The sequence below is a fragment of the Hyperoodon ampullatus genome (assembly GCF_949752795.1).
Source record: "Hyperoodon ampullatus genome assembly, chromosome: 2".
NCBI classification, from domain to species: domain Eukaryota; kingdom Metazoa; phylum Chordata; class Mammalia; order Artiodactyla; family Ziphiidae; genus Hyperoodon; species Hyperoodon ampullatus.
The window spans coordinates 104,614,865-104,638,236 of record NC_136915.1 but is presented as its reverse complement, the minus strand read 5'-3'; the positions used below and the strand labels follow the sequence as shown (position 1 = coordinate 104,638,236).

Here is a 23,372-nt window from a genome sequence, read left to right as displayed (position 1 = left end):
ATGGCAAAAAACCACATGAAACAAAATGGTTTTCATAAATGGTATTCAAAATGGTATTCATAAAATGGAATTCAACTGGGCAATAATAAAGAATGAATTACTGGGGACTTCCCTGGTGGTGCAGTGGTTAAGAATCCACCTGCCAATGAAGGACACATGGGTTCGATCCCTGGTCTAGGAAGATCCCACATGCCGCAGAGCAACTAAGCCCATGAGCCACAACTGCTGAGCCTGTGCTCTAGAGCCCGCGAGCCACAACTACTGAGCCTGCACGCCACAACTACTGAAGCCTGCATGCCCTAGAGCCCATGCTCTGCAACAAAGAGAAGCCACTGCAATGAGAAGCCCGCGCACCGCAATGAAGAGTAGCCTCCGCTCGCCAAAACTAGAGAAAGCCCGTGCACAGCAATGAAGACCCAACACAGCCAAAAAATAAATAAGTAAATAAATTTATTTTTAAAAAATGAATTATTGATACACACAACCACATGGATGAATCTCACAGATACTGTTACATTAAAGCCAGATACAAAAGAATACATACAGTATGAATCAAAACAATGATTGGCTACAGTGGGTGGGGGGATTAACTAGAAGGGATCCAATGGCACTTAATGGGGTAATGGAAATAAATATTCTATATTTTGACTGGGATCTTGGTTATAAGGATGGGTATATACCTTTCTCAAAACTCAACCGGGGGGGGGCTTCCCTGGTGGCGCAGTGGTTGAGAGTCCGCCTGCCGATGCAGGGGACACGGGTTCGTGCCCCGGTCCGGGAAGATCCCACATGCCGCGGAGCGGCTGGGCCCGTGAGCCATGGCCGCTGAGCCTGCGCGTCCGGAGCCTGTGCTCCGCAACGGGAGAGGCCACAACAGTGAGAGGCCCGCTTACCGCAAAAAAAAAAAAAAAAAAACTCAACCGGTTGAACACTTAAAAGAACTGTGCATCTTACTGCATGCATAACTCAGTTAAGAAATATAGTAGTACAGGCAGTTTTCAGTCATGTAAAAATTGTGAAGATGGTACTTGAATGCCTATACTTGGGGGGAAAAATTGATCTAGAATATATAAATTCCAAACTGCACAGAATATCATATAAAAACATTACATCTGGCCCCTGCCTTCCTGGCCAGTCTTTATCTTCTGAAGTCTCCACTTAAATATATGCTAAACTACCATTGAACCAAATGCTTGCAATTACTTCATGCCCCTGTACACTAATGCAGGATACTGATCTGTTAAATATGACCTCTTTTTTGCCCCTAGCGAATTCCTACTTATTTTTCAATACTCATGACAAATATCTGCCACCTATATAGACTTCTCTGCCCTTTCTCTGAGTTCCCATAAAAGGGAAACCAGCATTTATTGAGTACTTAACATACATTAGACATTCTTATACATTACCTCGTTGTACTACTAGAATGAGAAAGTTGACGAGTTAGTACAAGTTAATGACCATTGGTGGGCTGATGTTAAATTGGCTACTTGAGAGCTGGAGAGGGAGGGAGGTAGAGCAGTTTATCCAAAAATTAACCGGAAGTCAGGCTTCTCACATTAACCAGTAGCTCAGAAGTTAGGAAGTGACAGCCCAAAAGATATTCAATATATATATAAATACCTTTTGTTTTTTAATGACTTTTAAAGAATAGTCAATCCTAGGAAAACACCTGACTGTAACCCCACCAGGCCAAGCAAAACAAAAACAAAAACAAATACACTTAGCTGTTCCTTTCGGACACTTACCTGTATTCTTTCTTGCCCTGTGATAGAAACAGACCCTGAAGCTCTACTGCAAAGTCCTCATGCAATAAACAATGAGAAACAGGAATGCTAGAGAGAAAAAAAAGTGAAATTTTGTTTTAGGAGGCAAAGAATAGAGGTCAATATCCTAAAATTAAATCCAGAATATGGGTTTTAAACTTAAGGGTCCATGTATGACCTCTACTGGGTTTGTAAATCCCACACACTTTTATGTCTATGTGCATTCCTCTGGGGAAAGGGCCCACAGCTTTCATTTTTTCTCATGCCCCCAAATAAAACATGACAGTAAATATACCTATCTTTTTCCTGAGGACTCAAGTTTAAAACAATACCGTGCTATGTGACCACTATACTGCGATACCTCCAAGCTGTGAATTTTCCCCAGGTTCTTCCATCATCCTTTTTCCTGATAAGCTGTTAGCTGTCACTCAGTGTTGTTCACATGCCAACTCTGAAAACACACTCTACTGATTTGCTTCATGCTTGGTTGGCGTAAGTTCAACTCCTCCCTTCCAACTTCTTACTATGAAAGAATTTATGTATAACATTTGAGAGTGAAGATCTAAAGTAGTCTCACATGACCTGTGGCATTTTCTTTGTCTTTTTGTTTATATTCTGGTTACTAGATATTCCAAAGAGGCCAAATTTATCAAATAACCGTCTTCATGTCAAATATTATTGTACTAGTTTGTATAGTAATATGTTCTTATAAATGGTAAGCTATATAAGGGCATTTTTCTCTTCACTTAAAACCAAATCTTATGCTTCTATTAATGTTTAACTCCTACAAATCTGAATGTGATTTTACATCTCATGAAACTTGAGCTAGGGCTTCCCTGGTGGCGCAGTGGTTGAGAGTCCGCCTGCCAATGCAGGGGACCCAGGTTCGTGCCCTGGTCTGGGAAGATCCCACATACCACGGAGCGGCTGGGCCCGTGAGCTATGGCCGCTGAGCCTGCGTGTCCAGAGCCTGTGCTCCGCAACGGGAGAGGCCACAACAGTGAGAGGCCCGCATACCGCAAAAAAAAAAAAAAAAAGAAACTTGAGCTAGGTACTGAACCTAAGAAGCTCCATATAGATACCAGAAATTAAACAGTAAACTCTGCCATAATGATACGGTGTTGATAGCTTGAGTATTTTTGTTTGGTCCCTTCTATCTTAAGATTTAACACTGATTTAAATAGAGTCACTTTGTATTTAATTAAATTAGATCCCAGTAATTTCTTTCAAATGTAAAAATTTATTAGAAGGCTAAGAAAATATTTTCTCTAAAAATTTATTTTCTAAGTCTGAAAAAGGGCAAAAATCTTCCACTTAGTTTCAAAGCATAACAAAAAAACAAATCACCTAAATCATTTGGGGGAAACATGAAAAGTTAATGTATGTGTTGAAAAAATACTTTATTTTCTAGTATTGATATCCATTATGTGCCTTACGTATGTAGAAAAATACCTTTTCTAAACCAAGTTAAGTAGAAAGCAAGAAAAATGCATAATGATGTGACAGTTTAAAATTTCACATAGAAACTGTGGACACTTGGTACTGTGAAAACATTAACAACACTTTATGAGAACAGTATTAACTTTCCTCACTTCAAAGAAGATGCTTAATATTTCTGGGTCTCAGCTTTCACCTTTGTAAAAAACTAGACTGCTGAATCAGATTTCTGATGTTTCTTTCAGCTTTAATCCCTAAAGTAATTTGTTTCTTTGGAATATCAATCTCACCACTTAAATGCAGAGAATACTATTTTTAAAGGGGGCTGTTAATCTGACTACCAGAGTGTTTTAACTTCAAACATTTAAAAACCAGTTGGAGGGCCTCCCTGGTGGCGCAGTGGTTAAGAATCCGCCTGCCAATGCAGGGGACACCGGTTCGAGCCCTAGTCCTCCAAGATCCCACATCCTGCGGAGCAACTAAGCCCATGTGCCACAACTACTGAGCCTGTGCTCTAGAGCCTGCAAGCCACAACTACTGAGCCTATGTGCCACAACTACTGAGCCTATGCACCACAACTACTGAAGCCCACGTGCCTAGAGCCTGTGCTCAACAAGAGAAGCCACCGCAATGAGAAGCCTGCGCACTGCAACGAAGAGTAGCCCCCGTTCTCCACAACTAGAGAAAGCCCGCGTGCAGCAACGAGGACCCAATGCAAACAAAAATAAATAAATAAATAAAAATTTTAAAACAAGTAAAAACCAGTTCGGCCTAAAACTAGTGCAAAGCTGGCGCCAGTTAATTTCTGCTATGCCTGTATGCCTCACTTAAATGGGAAGGGGGTAAAGTTCAAGCAGGAGAAGGGAGGGTCAAGGCCTGACAGGTGAACAGAAATCCAGAACTGAAAAGGACCAGAAGGATCCAGATGTAGCCAATCCTCCATGTAATAAGTTAGGGGATTGGCGGCCCAGAGATGGAAAGTAACCAGCCTTGGGTCACACAGGAAGCAGTGGCGGAGCGTGTCCCTAACATGCCACACTTTCCTGGGATTACCAACTACTTAAAGGGCCCTGGCTCCGCAGACCAGGGGTCCCAGCTCTCCTCGTCCCTGTGGGAAGCGGGGAGCCGGAGACTCCTCCTGGGAGGCCACGCGCAGTCGCAGGGAATCGTGCCCAGCTCGAGACCTACTCGGTGGCCCGCACGAAGCTGCATGTGTCCGCCCGGCACACGTAGAAGCTCTTTCCTTTATTCGGGCCATCTCGGACGCCGGTCTTCAGAAAACATAAGGTCCCTGAGGAGAGAAGGTCGACAATGATTACGCCACGCTAGGTTAACAGACCCCGAAGGACCCTAGCACCCTGACCTCCTACCGTGCTGCTGACACCTAACTACTTCCATCCCACTGCTTCTTTCCTCTTCCCCGAAACCACCCCCCCCCCAACGCCTGCTTCCGCCTTTTACTCCGCCCTCCTCATTCAGGAACCAATCGTCACCCACCTCCTGTAGTCTTAACCCCCATAATTCACCGCCGCGGCCTTAGCCCCACCCACCCTAGCTACTATCAGTCAATCAGACGGGAAGTGTGCTCACCTCCAATCAATCACAGACGCCCTAGGCTCGCGGCGCGCAGAAATAAAAAATGAGGCGAGGGGGCGGAGGGGGGAACCTGGTCTGGCTGGTGGGGCGTGGCTGGTGCTAGACGGAGGCTTGGCGGCTGGCAGGGCTTCCGGGCCGAGGGAAGCTTTGTTTTGCAGGTCCTGGAAGACGAAAGAACGGGACTGTGAGCGGGGCGACTCTAGCGTATATTCATTTAAGATCTAGAGGCGGCCCTAGAGGAAGCAGACGTTACAAACTCCTCTGCAAAGAAAGCTGCCTTCTCCCGGAGACCAAGAGCGCCTGGAGCTTCGCGGTCATCTGCGAGCCGAGGCCTGGCGCTAGTGGGCGCTCTGCCTCCGCGAGGGGTCACTGGGGAGGGGAGGAGTCCCTGAGAAGCGGCCACCGCAGGAGGAGGCACTGGATTTGCAATTTAGGGGCGAGGGGCGGGGCGCGAGTGGGGGCCGATGGGGCGTCCTTTAAAGCTGCGGGGTGAACTGGCAAATCTATCATAAAGCAGGCATAAAGACTAGGGCTACACAACACAAAGCGCTAACCCATACTTATCTCTCTTGACAACCTGGTGACATGGGCAGCATTTTAAGGACCCCCGACACTCATAGAAGGTTGAGTGACTCACCCGAGGTCAGAGAATTAGCGAGTGGGCCGTCTGCCGACGGGTGCCCAGGGGACAGCGCAGCTGCCTCCTCTGTGTACTGAATGTTCTCTAGGCGCTCATTGTAGGAGACCTGAGTTAGAAATGTCAAAGTGGAAACAACAGGAGAAATAGATTGCCTTTGGTGAAAGGGAGTTTTATTTTGCACACTTTGTATTGTCAGACTTTTTCTACTAGTATGCTTTTTGTAATATTAAAAATCGAGGGTGAAATTAAAAGAAAAGGGACTATTTGAAATCGTAATCAGATCTCTTAGTCAACAAAAAGGGAGGAATAGAAATCAGAGACATTGCAAGAAAGATGGCTTCGTCTTACAACTACTGAGGACCATATGTCCAGACACATGGCGTGTGCAACTGTACTTATGGAGAACGTAGGACAGGAAATCTGCAAATTCTAGGAAATCTGGGCTATATGATAAATGTAAATGTCCTAGGGGTTCCAGAGGAGGGGAGACAAACCTGAGGTATCATTTATATTTTTTAAAATAGATTTTATTTATTTATTTATTTATTTATGGCTGCGTTGAGGCTTCGTTGCTGCACGCGGGCTTTCTCTAGTTTCGGCAAGCGGGGGCAACTCTTCGTTGTGGTGCGCCAGCTTCTCATTACGATGGCTTCTCTTGGCGTCTCTTGTTGCGGAGCACGGGCTCTAGAAGCGCAGGCTCAGTAGTTGTGGCGCACGGGCTTAGTTGCTCCGTGGCATGTGGAATGTTCTCGGACCAGGGATCGAACCCATGTCCCCTGCACTGGCAGGCGGATTCTTAACCACTGCGCCACCAGGGAAGCCCCAAGGTATCATTTATTAATTAAATGAGTCCTTATTAAATAGCTTTTTGTGTGCCTGATGTGGACCACGTGCTTGAGAAATATACAATTCATTTATTCATACACAAAGTTTAAGATGACTTTTTTTTTTTTTTTCGGTACGCGGGCCTCTCACTGTTGTGGCCTCTCCCGTTGTGGAGCACAGGCTCCGAGCGCGCAGGCTCAGCGGCCATGGCTCACGGGCCCAGCGGCTCCGCGGCACGTGGGATCCTCCCAGACCGGGGCACGAACCCGCGTCCTCTGCATCAGCAGGCGGACTCTCAAGCACTGCACCACCAGGGAAGCCCTAAGATGACTATTCTAACCACAAAGAGCTTGCCCAATATTTGGAGGAGACAGAACTAGCACACATTGAACACTTAAATAACAATGTAAAATAGTTATTTAAATGTCAAGATGAGTGGAGTTAGCAGTAAACTCTGTAGGACTAGATAAAGATGTGTCTGGAAGCAACGTGGAGTTAGTTTATACATAACTATCCCTTCTGAAACACCTATAGATAAACGTAGAGACAGGAAAGGAGCAAAAAACAAATAAATAGAGGCATTTTCATTATTCCCAGATTGTATTCTTGCATTGAGAGTTTTTATGCACATTTTTAATAGATGCTGTATTAAGAAAAGAGGACCATGAATACTGGATTTGCAGGAAAAGGGGCATGATAATTTAATCATTTCTTGAATAATGTCTTTTTGAAACAAATAAGACAAAATTGGGGCCTCTTAAATATCCCATTGAGGAAGAAGCTCTTCCTCTGCAAGTATTCAAGCCAGTATCAGGTTCAACCCCATGAAAGTGTGCACAGCCAAATCACAGAAAGGGGAAATATTTCTCCCATAAATTTGGGATATGCTAGAACAAAATGTTTAAGCTCTGGACAGTTTGTCCCACTTAATCATATTTATAAGAGTGAAAATACAAACAAGTTTTTTTGTGAAAGGTGGCCATAATATTGGCATAAACTATAGTGAATTATACAATATACACTTTTCAAAATACATACATTAGTATGTATATATTTACTTATTTTTAATTTATATCCGTAATTAGCCTGTAGACTCTTGGAGAGCCCTTTGGACACGATGTGCTTTATGGACCCCTATTTTGAGTAAAGTTGAGACTTTGAGTTTGTTTTTCTTTAAAACTTGATTGATTCAGAATGAATGGCTAGGCTAGGTCCTAGAGCTAGATAGTTTAAATCCACAGGTTAATGAGCCAATAAATTCTTTCTGTATGGGGCTGGTCAAACGTAAAGTATGTGATGGAACTATTCTAAAACTGGATCGTAGTAATGGCTGCACAACTATATACATTTCCTGAGACTCAGGGCACTGTACACTTTAAATAGGTGAATTCTATGGTGTCTAAATTATCCTTCAATAAAGCTGTTAAAGACAAAGATACACTGTATAAGCAATGCCAAAACATCTGCATGGAAAATAAAACCCAAGATCAATCACCTAGATGTTTTGACATCCTAAGGAAATTAATGGATGAAGGAGTAAATAGTAGAAACCCTTTAGTTTTAGATGGTATTAATCCTTAAGCAGAATGGTTCACTGACTTGTGGAATAAAATCCAGAGTGGAACAAACACTCATTTTAATTCTTGCGGAAATGAAACAGTTGTATTTTATCTGGTCAGAATTGTGCTGGCTGGCATATATTAAACATGACAGGCATCCATAAGATACTGGTGGTGAGAGTACCAGGTAGAAGTCACCCCTTGACATCCCTGTCACTGTCTGGATTGTTTTAAAATAATCAGCAAGTCCAAATTTCAAGTTATTTGTAAAATTCCAAGTTCTATGCAACCTTTACCTTTACTCATTATTTTAAAAAATGAAATTGTCCAAATATGTTTTTCCAATTAGCTGATAATCTAAGTATATTTCGAATTTATATCCTTCTGGGTTTTTGCTCATTGCTTTGGGGTGGGGAGTGGTAACTAATTTTAAACAGTAGATAAAGGATCTTTTGTCCCCATGAGGCACATTATTACTATAGGGAAACATCACTGTAGCCTAACTTCTGAAGTATATTTTGAGATAAGTGCTTTTACACGCATTCTTACATGTAGTTCTCACAGGTACCCTGAAAGGGGGTATTCCTCTATCCCCATTTTTAAAAATAGGACACCAAAGTTTAGAGTAGTTAAGGAGCTTGCCCCAAGGCCATGCTATTAGCCACTTCCTTACAGAGCCTCTCCTTGAACTTTGGAACCAGAAGATTAACCTATTCCTGGCTCAAAGTCAGAAGGCTGACACTGGACAGATCAGGGACTGGAAGCTGTTTTGGGGGGACTCCCAATCCAGTTCTTGCCACCACAGTATTTTTAGGAAGCATAAATTATTCAGTGATTCATTTAGATATTTAACCTACAAATAGCCAAGCGTTCAGATATTTCTGTTATACAGATGTGGCTCAACAAATCCAAGACAAAAAAAAAAAAAAAAACCCAAGTCCTGCCATTTTATAAATGATCACTAGGTAGCAGCATATTAACATAAAAGCCAAACACAAGGTCCACCTTTTCTGCTGTTTTCACTTTTTATTTAACGATATGTAACGGTAATTCGATTTCATTTTATTTTGTGCCTTTCAAATATACGACCATTTTAAACTTTGATAAAGGCACAGTCAGGATGAGAATATAGGAAAGACCAATCTGGTTATAATTGGGAAAGTGAAGAGATTTTACAAATTCTTTTGTTGTACCGTACTTTGTATTACGTTCCAAATGTCACTGGTCTTAAAATATTATCCCCAAAATGGTTCAAATCAGGCCCTCCTTCATCCACTTTTCTTTTTTGGTAAGTGTACGATTCAATACTTTTTTAGCAAATTTATAAAGTTGTGCAACCATCACCACAATCTAGTTTTAGAACATTTCCATCACCCCCCAAAACTTCCCTCAAATTTGTATGTAGTCAGTTCCCACTAACACCCCCAGCACCAAGGCCACCACTGATCTGCTTTCTGTATTTATAAGTATGCCTTTTGGGACATTTCTTATAAATGGAGTATGCAATATGTAGTCCATTGCCTCTGTCCCCTTTCATTTAGCATAATGTTTTGAGGTTCATCCGTGTTGTAGTGTGTGTCAGTGTTTCAATCATTTTATTGCTGAATGGTATTCCATTATATCTGGATTATTTTCCCTTGGGGTTTGTTAGGAATCATGTTGTTACGAATATTAACAAGACTTTATATAGACTTTTTTTTTTCATTTCTCTTGGATAGATACCTTAAGAGGAATTGCTGGTCAGGTGGCAAGTTTATGTGTAAATTTTTAAGGAGTTACCAGCTGTTTTCCAAAGTGACTGTACCATTTTACATTCCCAAGAGCAACATATAAAGGTTCCAGGTTCTCCACATCCTTACCAACGCTTGTTATTGTCTGTCTTTTTTATTATAGTCATTCTAGCAGCTGTGAAGTGATAACTCAGCTTGTTTTTTTTTGTTGTTGTTTTTTTTTTTTTTTTTTTTTTTGTGGTACGCGGACCTCTCACTGTTGTGGCCTCTCCCGTTGCGGAGCACAGGCTCCGGACGCACAGGCCTATCGGCCATGGCTCACGGGCCCAGCCGCTCCGCGGCATGTGGGATCTTCCCGGACCGGGGCACGAACCTGTGTCCCCTGCATCGGCAGGCGGACTCTCAACCACTGCGCCACCAGGGAAGCCCACTCAGCTTGTTTTAATGTGCATTTCCTAATGACTATTGATGTTGAGCTCCTCTTCATGTGCTTATTAGCCACCATCTTCCTCTTTTATAATGGTCTTGAAAGGCTTTTTCCTTTAAAGGTCTGTATGAAACTTAAACTAAAACCTAAGCAAAATTGACATTAATTGTTATTAACTCAAGGAGATCAAAGAAATATTAATGTATAATGTTAATGTTTGTAGAATGTTAAGTAATAGAATTGCATATATACTATAATTATAGTCCTTTGAAAAATGTTTTTAACAACAAACTATTAACTCTTTTTTTTTTTTTTTTTTTTTGCACGGGCCTCTCACCGTCGCGGCCTCTCCCACTGCAGAGCACAGGCTCCAGACGCGCAGGCTCAGCAGCCATGGCCCACGGGCGCAGCCGCTCCACGGCATGTGGGATCTTCCCGAACCGGGGCACGAACCCGTGTCCCCTGCATTGGCAGGCGGATTCCCAACCACTGCGCCACCAGGGAAGCCCCTATTAACTCTTTTTAATTGAAGTATAGTTGATGTATAATAATATTATACAAATTACAGGTGTACAATATAGTGATTCACAATTTTTAAAGGTTATACTCTATTTATAGTAATTATAAAATATTGGCTATATTCCCCGTGTTGTACAATATATCCTTGTAGCTTATTTTATACATAGTAGTTTGTACCTCTTACTCCACTACCCCTATATTGCCCCTCCCCCCTTCCCTCTTTCCACTGGTAACTCCTAGTTTGTTCTCTATATCTGTGAGTCTGCTTCTTTTTTCTTTTTTTCGGGGATCGATCTTATTTGGGCTTCTCACAGTGGTTAGAGCCACCCTGTCTTCAGAACAACCACAGCACAGGAAATGCATCACCGAGACTGCACAGAAAAGTCTGACCAGCTGAATCTTATTGCTTAAAATACACATATTCGCAATAACTGACAAAAGGTGATGTGCCTCACAGGGGAATGTGTTAGCATTTGCAAATCTTCCGACTGTAGCACCAAACCCTCGACCAACCCCTTTCTTCTCATTCACCTGGAACACATCTCCCCGGCCCCCTCCCGAGTCCTTCAGCTCCTTACTTCCATCTTTCGTCATACAGGCAGCCTCATGTAGCAGGAGCCAGACTGTGACTCTGGACTTGAACCCAGCTCCACCAGCTGCATTTTCTTCTCATGCTTTTCGCATTGGATGCTGCAGTAAAACCAGCAGTAAACACGTGGACCAGGTCCCCACTCTGACTGGAGAAGGAATCCTGAGAGGGCCAGAATCCATCCCTTCAACCAGTTAACTCAAAAAGGGTTCATTTTGGTAAAACTTGATCTCCTTTGAGACACTTCAGTGAATTGTTTGGGATAAAAACAAAAAACAAAAAAAAAAGTGGCAGGAAAGGCATCTGAGGGCTGTGGCACACTCCTGGCCACTCTCGCCACACATCGGCCAAGCGCTGGACCTCAGCAGAGGGAGGTAAGCCCTATGGCACTGTGGTGGCTGCCAAACTCTCCTGGCAATTCTGGGCAGGGCTGACATCTGGGCCACCGCCAGTCCGAGCTGGACACTAAAGATCCAATCCATCTCCTGTCTGAGGTTCCACTCTGGCCTGCTGTCCTGAGCTGTTGTGGACACCCCCAGGGGCTGAGGCCGAGGGCCAGGAGCAGCCGAGGGAGGCAGACAGGCTCAGAGCACGTTTCCGTTTACAGGGAGCAGAACACAGGCCTCCAAGTCTCCACAGAGCAATGTGCAAATTGCAGTGATGGGTAGAGTAAAACCTCTACTTGGAGCACAGTGTCTCTGGCAAACGTGGGGACTGCCGCCAACAGCGCTGCTGAGTACACCCAAGTGCACAGACATTTGCTCAGCAAACAGTAAATGCGTAAAAGAAATTACCTTGAGAGGGCTGCTCCTGCTCCAAACGCGTGGGTAACGTGAGCAGAGTGGCTGCTGTTCAAAGTGTAGTCACAGGAAAACAGGGCTGCGGGCTCACACACAACAGACAGACACACACGGGTTATCCAAAAAGTCGCTGTATACGGACTGCAACGTGGATTTTGGTTTTGTGGACTCCAAACTCAGACACTCGTTCACCTCACAGCCTTGGATTTGTCTATTTTGTGTGTGTGTGTGTATACATATATACACACATACACATATATACATGTGTATTCATATATACCTTCCTTTCTTACCATAATATCAATGCCTAGTCTGAACATCATCGTCCAACAGTGGGGGAAGAACCAAACTCTTCATATGAACAGGGCTGGACAGGGAATGTTAGTTTCAGCAGTTGGCTTTCTCCATTCAGATTATTCCTGTCAAAGCTCAACTGGTTTTTGAAGCCAAACTACAGTAATAAGGATCCTGTGGTCCTTCAGGGTGGCTGCCTTCACCCTCCTACCTGGGCCACATAGACACTTTACATAGGCTACAAAAATTACTTACCCCACTCAAGGGGGCACGGAGCAGGGAAAGGGCACGAAAACCACAGATAACCAAGGCATTTTTTTCTAAATGGTCAGTCTGAGAAAACAAACAAATAAACAAAACAGCTTATTCAGAATCAAGAGAAAATACTGTGTGAGAGTCAGGCTGCGGGACCGCCCTTTCTCAGGACCCACAGCTTCCTCATTTGTTCGTAGAGAACAATGAGACATGAAGGCCGGCAGACGTGTGCTTGGGATGGGGGAGGGTACTGGTCACCTGTGGGCACAGATCAAAGGGCAGAGATGCGGTAAGCTGCACCTCTATCCACTGCCACAGGGCAGGGCCTCCTGCTCACCCGCAGAAATTCCAGAGATAGCCCCCAGCCAAGCCTGCACACAAAACATCTCTTTCTGGCTCAACTGTAGCCAGGACTCTTTGAAGGCCAAGTTGGGAAAAAGCCACAAATTTTCCTTTTCTAAAACAGAATTCTTGCCTGCCCACTGGTCAAGTTCTTATTTTCAGCTCACTTTTGTTGTTGTTGTTGTTTTTTTAAAAAGAAAATAAAGAGAAGGCAGGTGTAATCTTCCACACTGAACCAGTCAGTGGCCAGCCAGGACCTGCTGGGAAGGGGCCCTCCAAGATTCATCGTGCCACTTTGATCTCATCACCTGAAATTTGAGAGAACAAGCCCTTTACCAACCCACCACGAAACCGCCTGTCAGCTCTCATCCTCCCACAGGAGGGGTCCAACTCCGGCTCCGGAGACACTGGCAGCGAGAAGCGACAATCCCCGGGCCTCTGGGGGCTTCATCCAGGGCTGAGACCTGCCACCTCTCTCGGACTGAGACGCGTCGAGGTTCTCATCAACTCGCACCAGAACATGAATCCACTCCATCACCAACAGTCACCTCAGGGCACAGTCTCATCCCCTCCTTGGGGGCTTCTGAGACGCCCATCTCTCTGACCCAAGCAGGTAGTGACATGTGACTTGAAAAGAGGTAAAGGGGGACGGGGTGGGGTATGAGGAATGAGTCACAGGACAACTTCTCGGCCCTCTGTGACACTGTATCTATGGGGGGCGAGGCACCCACACCCCAAACTGTACCTGGAGATGCAGGAAAACGCAGGAGCAGAGGGGAAAGAAAAAAAAAAAAAGGAACACAGTCACTTAATGCTTCTCTCACGGTGCTCCCCTACCCTGGTTGCGTTGCCAAGTTCTCGGGCACAGGCAGGGCCTGTCTAGCTGGGGGAGCTGCTGCTCTGGGAGTTTGGGGAGTCCTGCTCGTTGATGGTGTTCAGCAGCAGGCAGGCAGGCAGCCGTGGCAGGTGGGGGTGCCCAGGCTCCCGGACCGGCTCCTCGGAAGGCTGGCAGAGCCCTTCCTCCTCGTCGCCAGGGGCGGCGCGTGGCAGCTGTCGCAGAAGTCCAGGGGCCCCGTCCAGAGCACCGTCGATAAGCGCGTTGAACTCTTTGAGGTCGTCATCATGGTGGCCCCGGTGGCACACACATACCTCGATGCCCGAGTCACCTGTGAAGCGGCGATGTCTGCCGGGCGTCTTGTCTTTGCTGTCAGGGAGGGCGCCGCCCTGCTCGGAGCTGCACCCTTTCAGCAGCTCCTCCTTACATTCGGGATCCTTGTCCAGGAAGGCCCCAGGGTCCACCTCCCCCAGGCCGGCCACAGAGCCGCTGGGCTCCATCCCAGGGGCTTTGGCGGCTGCGGGGTCTGCTGGCACATCGGAGGGCTCAGGGTCAGCGATGCTCAGGGGTCGCGTGCTGCTTCTGCTGGGCCTGGACGAGGGGCTGCTCTGAGCCCCCTTGGAGCCCCTAGTGGGGTCGGCGCCCGGGGGGCTGCCGCCTGTAGGGCCACACTGTGCAGGCAGCTGTTGCTGGAGCTGGAAGGCACTGTATGGTGGGGGAGGAGTCGGAGGTCGGTTCCACTTCCTCATAAGGAGGTAGTAAAGAGTTCGGCAAAAACCTGAAATAAAATGGCAGCGCTGAGTAACTGTGGGCTTCCCGGTAGGCGATCAGGTGGATTTCATGTTGCCGCTGTTGGGCCTGAAGGCGGTGCTTGGCTCGGCGGTTGTGGCACACGCAGCAGCAGCTCAGGATGATGATGATGGTCCACACGAGCCAGAACCACCAGAGTTCATAGTAGTAGCTGCAGCACTGAGACTGTCCACAGCAGTGTCCTGTGTCACAGATGTAGCTTTGATTGTCGGGACCCACGCAGGTTTCCTTATCCTGCGGGGGTTCAGCCCTGGCTGACAGGGGGCTGGGCAGCATCTGGGGGAGCAGGTGTGCCATGCCACCCAGGAGCCTTCTCCTCTCCATCCCCCTCCACCGCCTCCTCTTCCCTCTTCTTCCTGCTTCTTGTTTGTTATATTCACTAGTTTGTTATATTTCTTATATTCCATAAAAGTGAGATCAGGCAGTGTTTGTCTTTCTCTGACTTATTTCACTTAGCATAATGCCCTCCAAGTCCATCTATGATGCTGCAGATGGCAAAATTTCATTCTTTTTTTATGGCTGAGTAGTATTCCATTGTGTGTGTGTGTGTGTGTGTGTATGTGTGTAAAGATATATCTCATCTTCTTTTGACTTCTTTTAACAAACTATTAACTTTTAAGACTATATTCCATTTGTATACCTCTGAGAGGTTGGGTTGGGAGACCAGAGCAGGTTTCATTTTCTGCAATTCACATGTATTGCTCTTACGACTTAAACAAAAATCTAATAAAGATATGAAAAGCAGATGCAAGGGAAAAATAACAGAAGACATGCACAAAATTAATAATAATGCCAATTAAGGTGGAAGACTTATTGGTAGCTTTTTTCTCTTTATCCCCATTTTTCTATATGGCCTGCAATGTTATTATACTATCAGTTGTAGGACCCACATCTCCACACCTCACCACAGCACCTCTTAAACTTGCTTAGTTCTCAATCTAGCTGTTTAATTCTGACCTTCCTGTAATTAATCCTTTCTTGTACTTTTTAAATTCATCCCATTTCCTTTTTGGTATCGAATGTCAATTTTATAGCAAGATCTCTTTTCCCTTAACTCTATTCTAGTTATTTTACTTAATTCTAACCTTATCCTCAACTCCAATTCCAAATATTACTAGAAAGAAGGGACTCTTCTGACTTGTTTTGTAAGACATTTGCCTCTTTAGAAATTAGATCATGTAGAGTCTCAAGGTCACTTGTGGCTCTGTACTTGTTTTCTGGCAGTCACTCTGAGTTGCATTTCTTCTGGAAGGCCACAAATGACAGTAAGGTAGATTCCAGGTTCTCAAGTTGAGAATGAATACACTGCCCAGTGCTTCAAATCCCTCTACCATGATGTTTTGAGCCTCCCTAGAGGCTGGGCTCTTAAGAGCTGAGGAAACTCTGGCAGAGTTCTGGCTAGTTCTCCCTACATTTCCCTTCTGAGTTAACCTAGGTGCTGGAACAGAACAGCCTCTGTTTTCTGCTATTTTTTCAGTACTAAAACAGTCTTAAAGAACTCATCAACCTTTTTATAATGTGAATCAGATTCTGTCTCTCCTTGCTTAAAACTCTTTAGTGGCTTTCCATTGAACTTAGGAAAAAAGTGTAAATCCTCATCTTTGTTCGCACAGGGCGCCATGTGATCTGGCTCTGCCTATTTCTCCCTCTCACCTCTGCCATCCTGTTCCTCGCCTCCTGTGTTCCAGCTACCCTGACCTGCTTTCCCTTCCTCAGTGTGCCCAGCTTTGTCTTACCAAGGAGACCTTTGTTCATGCTGTGCTTTCTGCTGGGAGTGTTTCTCCTAGTTCTTTAAAAAGCCTATCCCCTCACCCTTTAGGTCTCACTTAAGTATCCCTTCAGTGAGACTTTCCCTGACCATTTTATCTATGGAGGGCCTTCCTAATCTTTCTCTATCTCAGCACCCTGTTTGCTTTCTACATAGCATTTAGTTTATAGTAAGTCGTCGCTTACCTGTTGATTGTCTGTCTCCTCCATCGATTATATACGTAGGTGCCAAGAGAGCAGCTTATGTTTTTCTCACCACTTACTATATACACGGTGTGTAGAAATTCAATACATACCTTTTAAGTGAAATAAATTAAACCATAGAGTGGAAGGGACCCTAACGTCACCTAGTGTGTCCTCCCAATCCACTCCACATCATCCCTAATGGGTCCAAGTTAGAAAATTCCTGTCCCAGCAAATTCTCTATTTGGGTATCTCAAAATGTCAATTAACTCTAATGTATATTGAGCAGAAATCTATCTTTCTGTCTGAAACTTCCCTTTATATGTCATATGGAGTTACACATAAGACACTTAATTCTTTTCAATGTCACTTTCAAATATTTGAATATGACTATCTCATCCTCCCCACACTCTACACATATTCTCAAATTCCTCAGAGAAACGGCTCCAACTGCTTCAATTACTTCTCTCTTCACCAGGCCCCCTCGCGGGCATTTTTCAATGAATGTTTGCTTAATTTGAGTCATCTCAAATAGAATTCAGTATGAAGAATACTGTGAGATAATTATCTCCTTTATTTTTTTGGATATGACCACTTTATGTATGCAATATAAATCTGCAAAAATTTTTTCTCTCTCTCTTTTCTAACAAATGTTACGCTATGTAATATGTAATTTGGAATACGTAAATATATGGAATATGTAATATATGTAATTTGTAATACATGTATATGTAATATGTAATATATGTAAACATATGTAATTTATATCAAGAGTGCAATCAACCAAAACCACTGCTTTCATTACTCATGCATGAACTCGTCTCCCTTACCTGGTGCATCTAATTGCTTGAACTTAACTATAGCTTCTATCTTCCATCTTGTTAGTTTTGATCCATTATTCTAACCTGTCTAGATCTCTTTGAATCTTGTTCCTGTCAGCTGACTTATTAGTGCTATCTCCTGGCTCTGTGTCAACTGAACACTTGACAAGCTTGCTCACTTTGACTTCATCCAAGTTGCCAGTAAAAATGCTGAACAAGGAAGACACATTAGCACAACCCAGAGAGCGCTCTTCCAGGTAAACATGGCGCCTTGGTCATCACGCTTTGGGCATTGTCATTCAGTCACACATGGAGTCTCATTAATGCCACGTTGCTCCTTCTCATTCAAATGCCTCACTGTAGGTCATGCATGCTCTACCTATAGCTGTCCCTTGACATCCCAGCCTGCAAAGCATGGCAGAAAAGGAAGTGAGGTGCATCTGGGAGATGTCTTTTCTTGGTGAGCAGCACAGGGAGCAGCCTAAAAGCCTCAGGGGGGTGTAGTTCTTTAGGGTGAAGGCTCCCATTCAGTCACATCATCTCCTGTCTCATTGATTTGCCTCACAGCACCTGTCACCTCTCACATCTTATCTAATCTGCCATGACCTTCTTCTCCCTCTTGGTCCTCTCTCAAGGTTTACATGCATTTGAATGAAGCCTAGGAAGTTTCTAAGGCAGCGATTTGCTACAGTCCAACGATGAGAAGAAGAGTTAATAATTCTTTTGATGAAGATCTGAGGCAGCCTTCCTGGGCAGCCCAGGACATCCCCTTCAAAAGATCTACCTCTTCCTAGCTCTCCAGTTCTCCTTTAGTACTCTCTCACCCTCCCTTTCCTGGACTGACTTCCACCTTACTCTGAGCAGAAGTTGACAGACCTGTTTCCACTTCCGGAGAGACAACGAGCCTTGCCCCAGTGCTGTGGGGCCTCTCCTGGCATCTGAAGGGTTTCTTCCTGAAAGCTTGTGGTCTTCTTCCTTCAGAAGCCACTGGCACCTGGTGCAGGGCATCAGAGAGACCCACCTGAGCCCAAGAGAAGAGCTTGGGGGCTTCCCTGGTGGTGCAGTGGTTGAGAGTCCGCCTGCCGAGGCAGGGAACACGGGTTCGTGCCCCGGTCCGGGAGGATCCCACATGCCGCGGAGCGGCTGGGCCCGTGAGCCATGGCCGCTGAGCCTGCGCGTCCGGAGCCTGTGCTCCACAACGGGAGAGGCCACAACAGTGAGAGGCCTGCGGACCAGAAAAAAAAAAAAAAGAGAAGAGCTTGAGTGGGGCCAGGGCTGTGAGCATCTTCTTTCTGTGGTTTGTGGCTTCAGTTTCTGCTTTCTCACTCTTATGTGCTAACTGACCATTTCTTCAATCCCATTCCTCTTTTTCTCCTGTTTTCCCCACTACCCCACCCCCCCCCCAAACCCTCAACACTTCTCCTTTGGTCCAGAAGAGAAAAACACAGCATTAATGATTGGTTATGAAAGAGAATCTTACAAGTTCTTTGTATTCTCACCCAGAGCTCTGCAATAAGCAATCCCTTTTCATCCTGAAACTTTTTTCTTGATGACACCATTCCTGCCACTTTAGTAATCACCTATATCTGATGGAAGAGCTGAAGCATGGCTAAGTGGTAGGTGGGGAAATTCTGCATGCTTGAATGATTTTGCTTTTAAGTTGTACACACTACCCATGTGTGTGCACGTACAACAGAAAATACCAAACATGTAGCACTCAAATAACTTACTCCATCTGACCCATGTAAACAGGCATGAAGGGCACAAGTACAGGGAAAACCACAGTTCAATTCATTCATTACACTGTCAATTCTGCTGTGGACAGAACTGTGTCCCCCCAGGTTCATATGATGAAGCCTACTCCCCAAGGTGATGGTATGTGGAGGCAGGGCCATTGGGAGATAATTAGGTTTAGATGAGGTTGTGAGGTTGGGGCCCTCATGACAGCATTAGTGTCCTTATAAGAAGAGACACCAGAGAGGTGCCCTCCTTCCCTCTCCCTCCCCGTCTCCCTCTCCCTCCCTCCCTCCCTCCCTCCCTTTCTCCCTCTCTCTCCCTCTATATGTGTCTCTCTATCTCTGTCTCTCTCTATCATGTGAGGACACAGTGAGAAGTTGGCAGTCTACAACCCAGGAAGAGGACCCTAGCCAGTGAGCTGGCATCTTGATCTGGGACTTCCCAGTCTCCAGTCGGTGAGAAAATAAATTTCCATTATTTAAGCCACCCAGTTTATGGTATTTTGTTACGGCAGCTGAGCAGACTAATACAAATTCTCAAGCTAATTATTTGCTATCTGCCATAACATTTGTTTCCCAAATGTGCCATTTGCACTCAAATCTACATGTAAATTGAATTAGCTAATTAATACAGGTATAAAGTACCTCAGGATAGGAGTCTCTGCTTACTTCATTTTCCATTAATTCCTATATATTTATATATCTTCCCTTGGAACTCCTGGATTAAACTACACAGCCCTCTCACTTAACTGTAAAGCACTCAGACAATTTTATCTAAATGTTCCCCTGTCCATGTTACCTTGATATCCTGACTCTTTCCCGAAACTTTACACTTACCTTTCCCTAAATTAGCCTCTTGCACTGTGGACCCAAGCAATGATCCTATTTTGTGGCAAAGCCCATGCTTGCATTTCATTTCCATACCCTGTCTCTCTGCTATTGCGTTAAAAATTAGGAGTTTAAATGAAGGCAACTGGTTTCCTTTTCAGGAGTAAAAAGGATTAAAATGGCCAGTTTGTTGATGATGATAAGGATGATGTCTAACATTTATGAGTTTTAATTTCTTTATGTACATATCTCATTTAATCCTTACAAAAAATGATGTGAAGGAATGGCTATTCCCTCCATAGTTATGGATGAGGAAAGGGAGGCAAAGAGATTAACTGCCAGAGATTACACAGCCAGTGAGTGATGTCATCAAGATTTGAACCTAGGCATCTAAATCCAGATCTCACATTCCTGACTATTAAATTAAGTATTCATTGGGCATGCCACCTAAAACAACCAAAAAATCAAACTGGAAGACCCTAAGAGGGAGTAGTTAGCAGCCTTGCTGCAGCTTACTTCTTAGGAGGATTTATATGTTCACTATTTCTTTTGTGTGGAAGGGTTACTAAATATCACAGTTGCCATTTAGCCCTCTGTTGCCAGGTGGGAAGTCTCCTGGTTTACTGCATTTGAATGATTCATACTTCATGCCACACTGAATACCTTCCTTCAATCAAGAAAAAGGTTTCACAGACTCACAGACATAGAGAACAGACTTGTGGTTGCCAAGGGGGAGGGGGAGGGGGAAGGGGGAGGGATGGATTGGGATTAGCAGATGCAAACTAGTATATAGAGAATGGATAAACAACAAGGTCCTGCTGTATAGCACAGGGAACTGTATTCAGTATCCTGTGATAAACCATAATGGAAAAGAATATATTTGTGTATAACTGAATCACTTTCCTGTACAGCAGAAATTAACACAACACTGTAAATCAACTATACTTCAATAAAATTTTTTAAATGAAAAGAAAATTTAAAAAAAGAAAAAGGTTTCAAGTGAGGAATTTAGATGTGTGTGTTAGGAGCTGACACTACACAGAGCCAGTAGCCCTTACTCAAGCTGGAAGCTAAGGCCAGCCCACAACCTCTTCAGACTCCTGTAACATGCTCAGTTTTTTGCTTCAATAGTGATACTTTTTGCACAAGCAGCCCTATTTGTCAATTTTAGGGCTAGAAGATATTTGACCCACACATGGGGAAGAAAGGCCATTCTAACACTTGGGTCCTTTTATTGGGCTGGTCCTATCTTGGGTACTGAGAACAGAAGAATCTTCAAACAATTTCCTGCTGCCAGTAGGTGGTACAAGTAGCTGTTATTGGACAGACCATTAAACAATACAAAGATTCTCTAAAGACAGACTGAAGAACTCATAACATCTGCCTTTACTCATGGGAGACTATAACAAAACATGCTCTCGTGTGTCTACTTGAACAGCATCATAAGGTAGCACAGAGTAGCCATTCAATCAACATGTGCTGAGCTGAATGGAAATCTGTGGGAACCAGGGCAGAGTGCAAAGGTTGAATGAATTTGGATTGGAAGAGTGCTCGTCCAATCCAAATTCATCTCCCCTTTCTAGAGCCAACCAGCAGTTAGAGAGTGTGTGACAAAACAAGCACCTGTCATTGTTTTCTGTCCCAATGATCCTCTCATTACCTTTTATGTGTACAGATCTTTGCTCATGATGAGATGGCAGAATCTCTACAGCTAGAGGAAGCATACTGTGACAGAGCATTGCTTTTGGAGTCCATGCACACACTATGCTCCTTAATGCTAGGTGACCTTAGGCATGACACTTTAACTGCTTTTTCCTGGTTTGTGGTTTAATCTCAGTTTCTTCACAGGTTTGTCATAAAGATTCAGTCCTCATAACTCATTAATCTCTTTCCCCTTTCCTCTTTGTGGAAGTGGATGATGTCAGTTATTTCTGCATGCCTAGCTCTTAGTGTATGTCTTGGTACATGTTAGATATCAGAAAAATCCTTATGGAATAAATAAAACTATTTCTCTTTTATATTACAATCCCTTTTTCTGTGTTGGTCATCTAGTTGGTTCTCAAATACTTTTTGAAAGAAAGATATTTTTTAATTTACTTTTTTATTTTTTTAATATTTCTTTGGCTGCGCTGGGTCTTGGTTGCAGGATGCGGGATCTTTTTTAATTGCAGCATGCAGGCTCTTAGTTGTGGCATGCGGGATCTAGTTCAGTGACCAGGGATGAAACCCGGGCCTTCTGCATTGGGAGAATAGAGTGTTAATCACTGGACTGCCAGGGAAGTCCCAAAAGATGCCTTTTTAAAAACTTGGGTTTAAGTTATTTACATATAGTAAACTATTGTTATGTATTATTATAATATTTATATTAATATGTATTAAACTATATATTATTAAGTTCAGTTATTTATATAGTAAAGTACTCAATCTTAAGACAGCTCAGTGACTTTTTACATACGCATGCACTCATGAAACCACCACCTGGATAAAGATAAAAAACATTTCAGTTGCTTCAGAAGTTTCCTTCATGCTACCTCACAGTCTATGCTCCCCTGGCCAGAGGAAATCATTATTCTGACTTTTGTCACCATGGATTCATTTTGCTCATTCTTGGACTACATACCCTTTTGTGTCTGGATTCTTTCACTCAACAATGCTGTGAGATTCATCCATATTGTCATGTAAGTTGGTAGTTTGTTCATTTTCTAAAATTAATTAATTAATTAGTTTATTTATTTCTTTATTTTTGGCTGAGTTGGGTCTTTGTTGCTGTGCGCAGGCTTTCTCTAGTTGCGGCGAGCCGGGGCTACTCTTCGTTGCGGTGTGCAGGCTTCTCATTGCGGTGGCTTCTCTTGTTGTGGAGCACGGGCTCTAGGTGCGTGAGCTTCTGTAGTTGTGGCTCGCGGGCTCTATAGCTCAGGCTCAGTCGTTGTGGCTCACGGGCTTAGTTGCTCTGCGGCATGTGTGATCTTCCTGGACCAGGGCTTGAACCCATGTCCCCTGCATTGGCAGGCGGATTCTTAACCACTGTGCCACAAGGGAAGCCCTGTTCATTTTTTTTTAATGTGCGTATTCTGTGGTATATATAAACTATAATTAATCCATTCAACTACTGATGGACAATGGGTTTGTTTCCAGTTTTTAGCAATGATGAATAGAGCTATAAATATTCTTGTGTACGTCTTTTGGTACACATAGGCATTCATTTCTCTTGGGTAAATGCAAGGAATGGAATTGCTAGGTCATAGGGTGAATGTATGTTTAATTTTATTAGAAACTACCAAACTATTTTACAAAATAGTTGAACAGATTTACACTCCCATCAGCAGTGTATTGAATTCCAGTTCCTCCAAATTCTTACGAGCATTTGATATTGTCAGTCTTTTCAATTTCAGCCATCCTGATGTAATGAACTTGGGTTTTCATTTGCTGATTATTTACAATGTATGAACTTATTAATAATTCCTTATCCAATGTGGTCCTCCATCTCAGCAAATTGTTCAATGTGACAAATATGCTTCTAGTCAAAACCTCTCTATTAGGCAGTCAGAACTGGTGCAGAAGGAACCTTGGATTCAGAGATGACATGGTAGAAACTCCAAATTTCTAACAAGTA

General features: G+C 43.9%; 1 protein-coding gene and 1 pseudogene across 2 annotated transcripts in view; both read right to left on the bottom strand.

The window, feature by feature from the left end:
• TTF2 (transcription termination factor 2) overlaps positions 1 to 4,601 on the bottom strand; it is a gene marked incomplete at both ends in the record, with an annotated part of 41,843 nt that extends 37,242 nt beyond the window's left edge. Inside the window, 3 exons of the mRNA XM_079698496.1 lie at positions 1,749 to 1,835; positions 4,392 to 4,494; positions 4,574 to 4,601. Of these exons, the coding sequence (XP_079554622.1) occupies positions 1,749 to 1,835; positions 4,392 to 4,494; positions 4,574 to 4,601 (218 nt within the window). The remainder of the gene's footprint in view (positions 1 to 1,748; positions 1,836 to 4,391; positions 4,495 to 4,573) is intronic.
• A 9,057-nt stretch (positions 4,602 to 13,658) lies between these two features.
• On the bottom strand, positions 13,659 to 14,748 carry LOC307069802 (WW domain binding protein 1-like; annotated as a pseudogene). The gene has a single exon. The product of its transcript is annotated as a WW domain binding protein 1-like (transcript).
• Between the last annotated feature and the right edge of the window lie 8,624 nt (positions 14,749 to 23,372).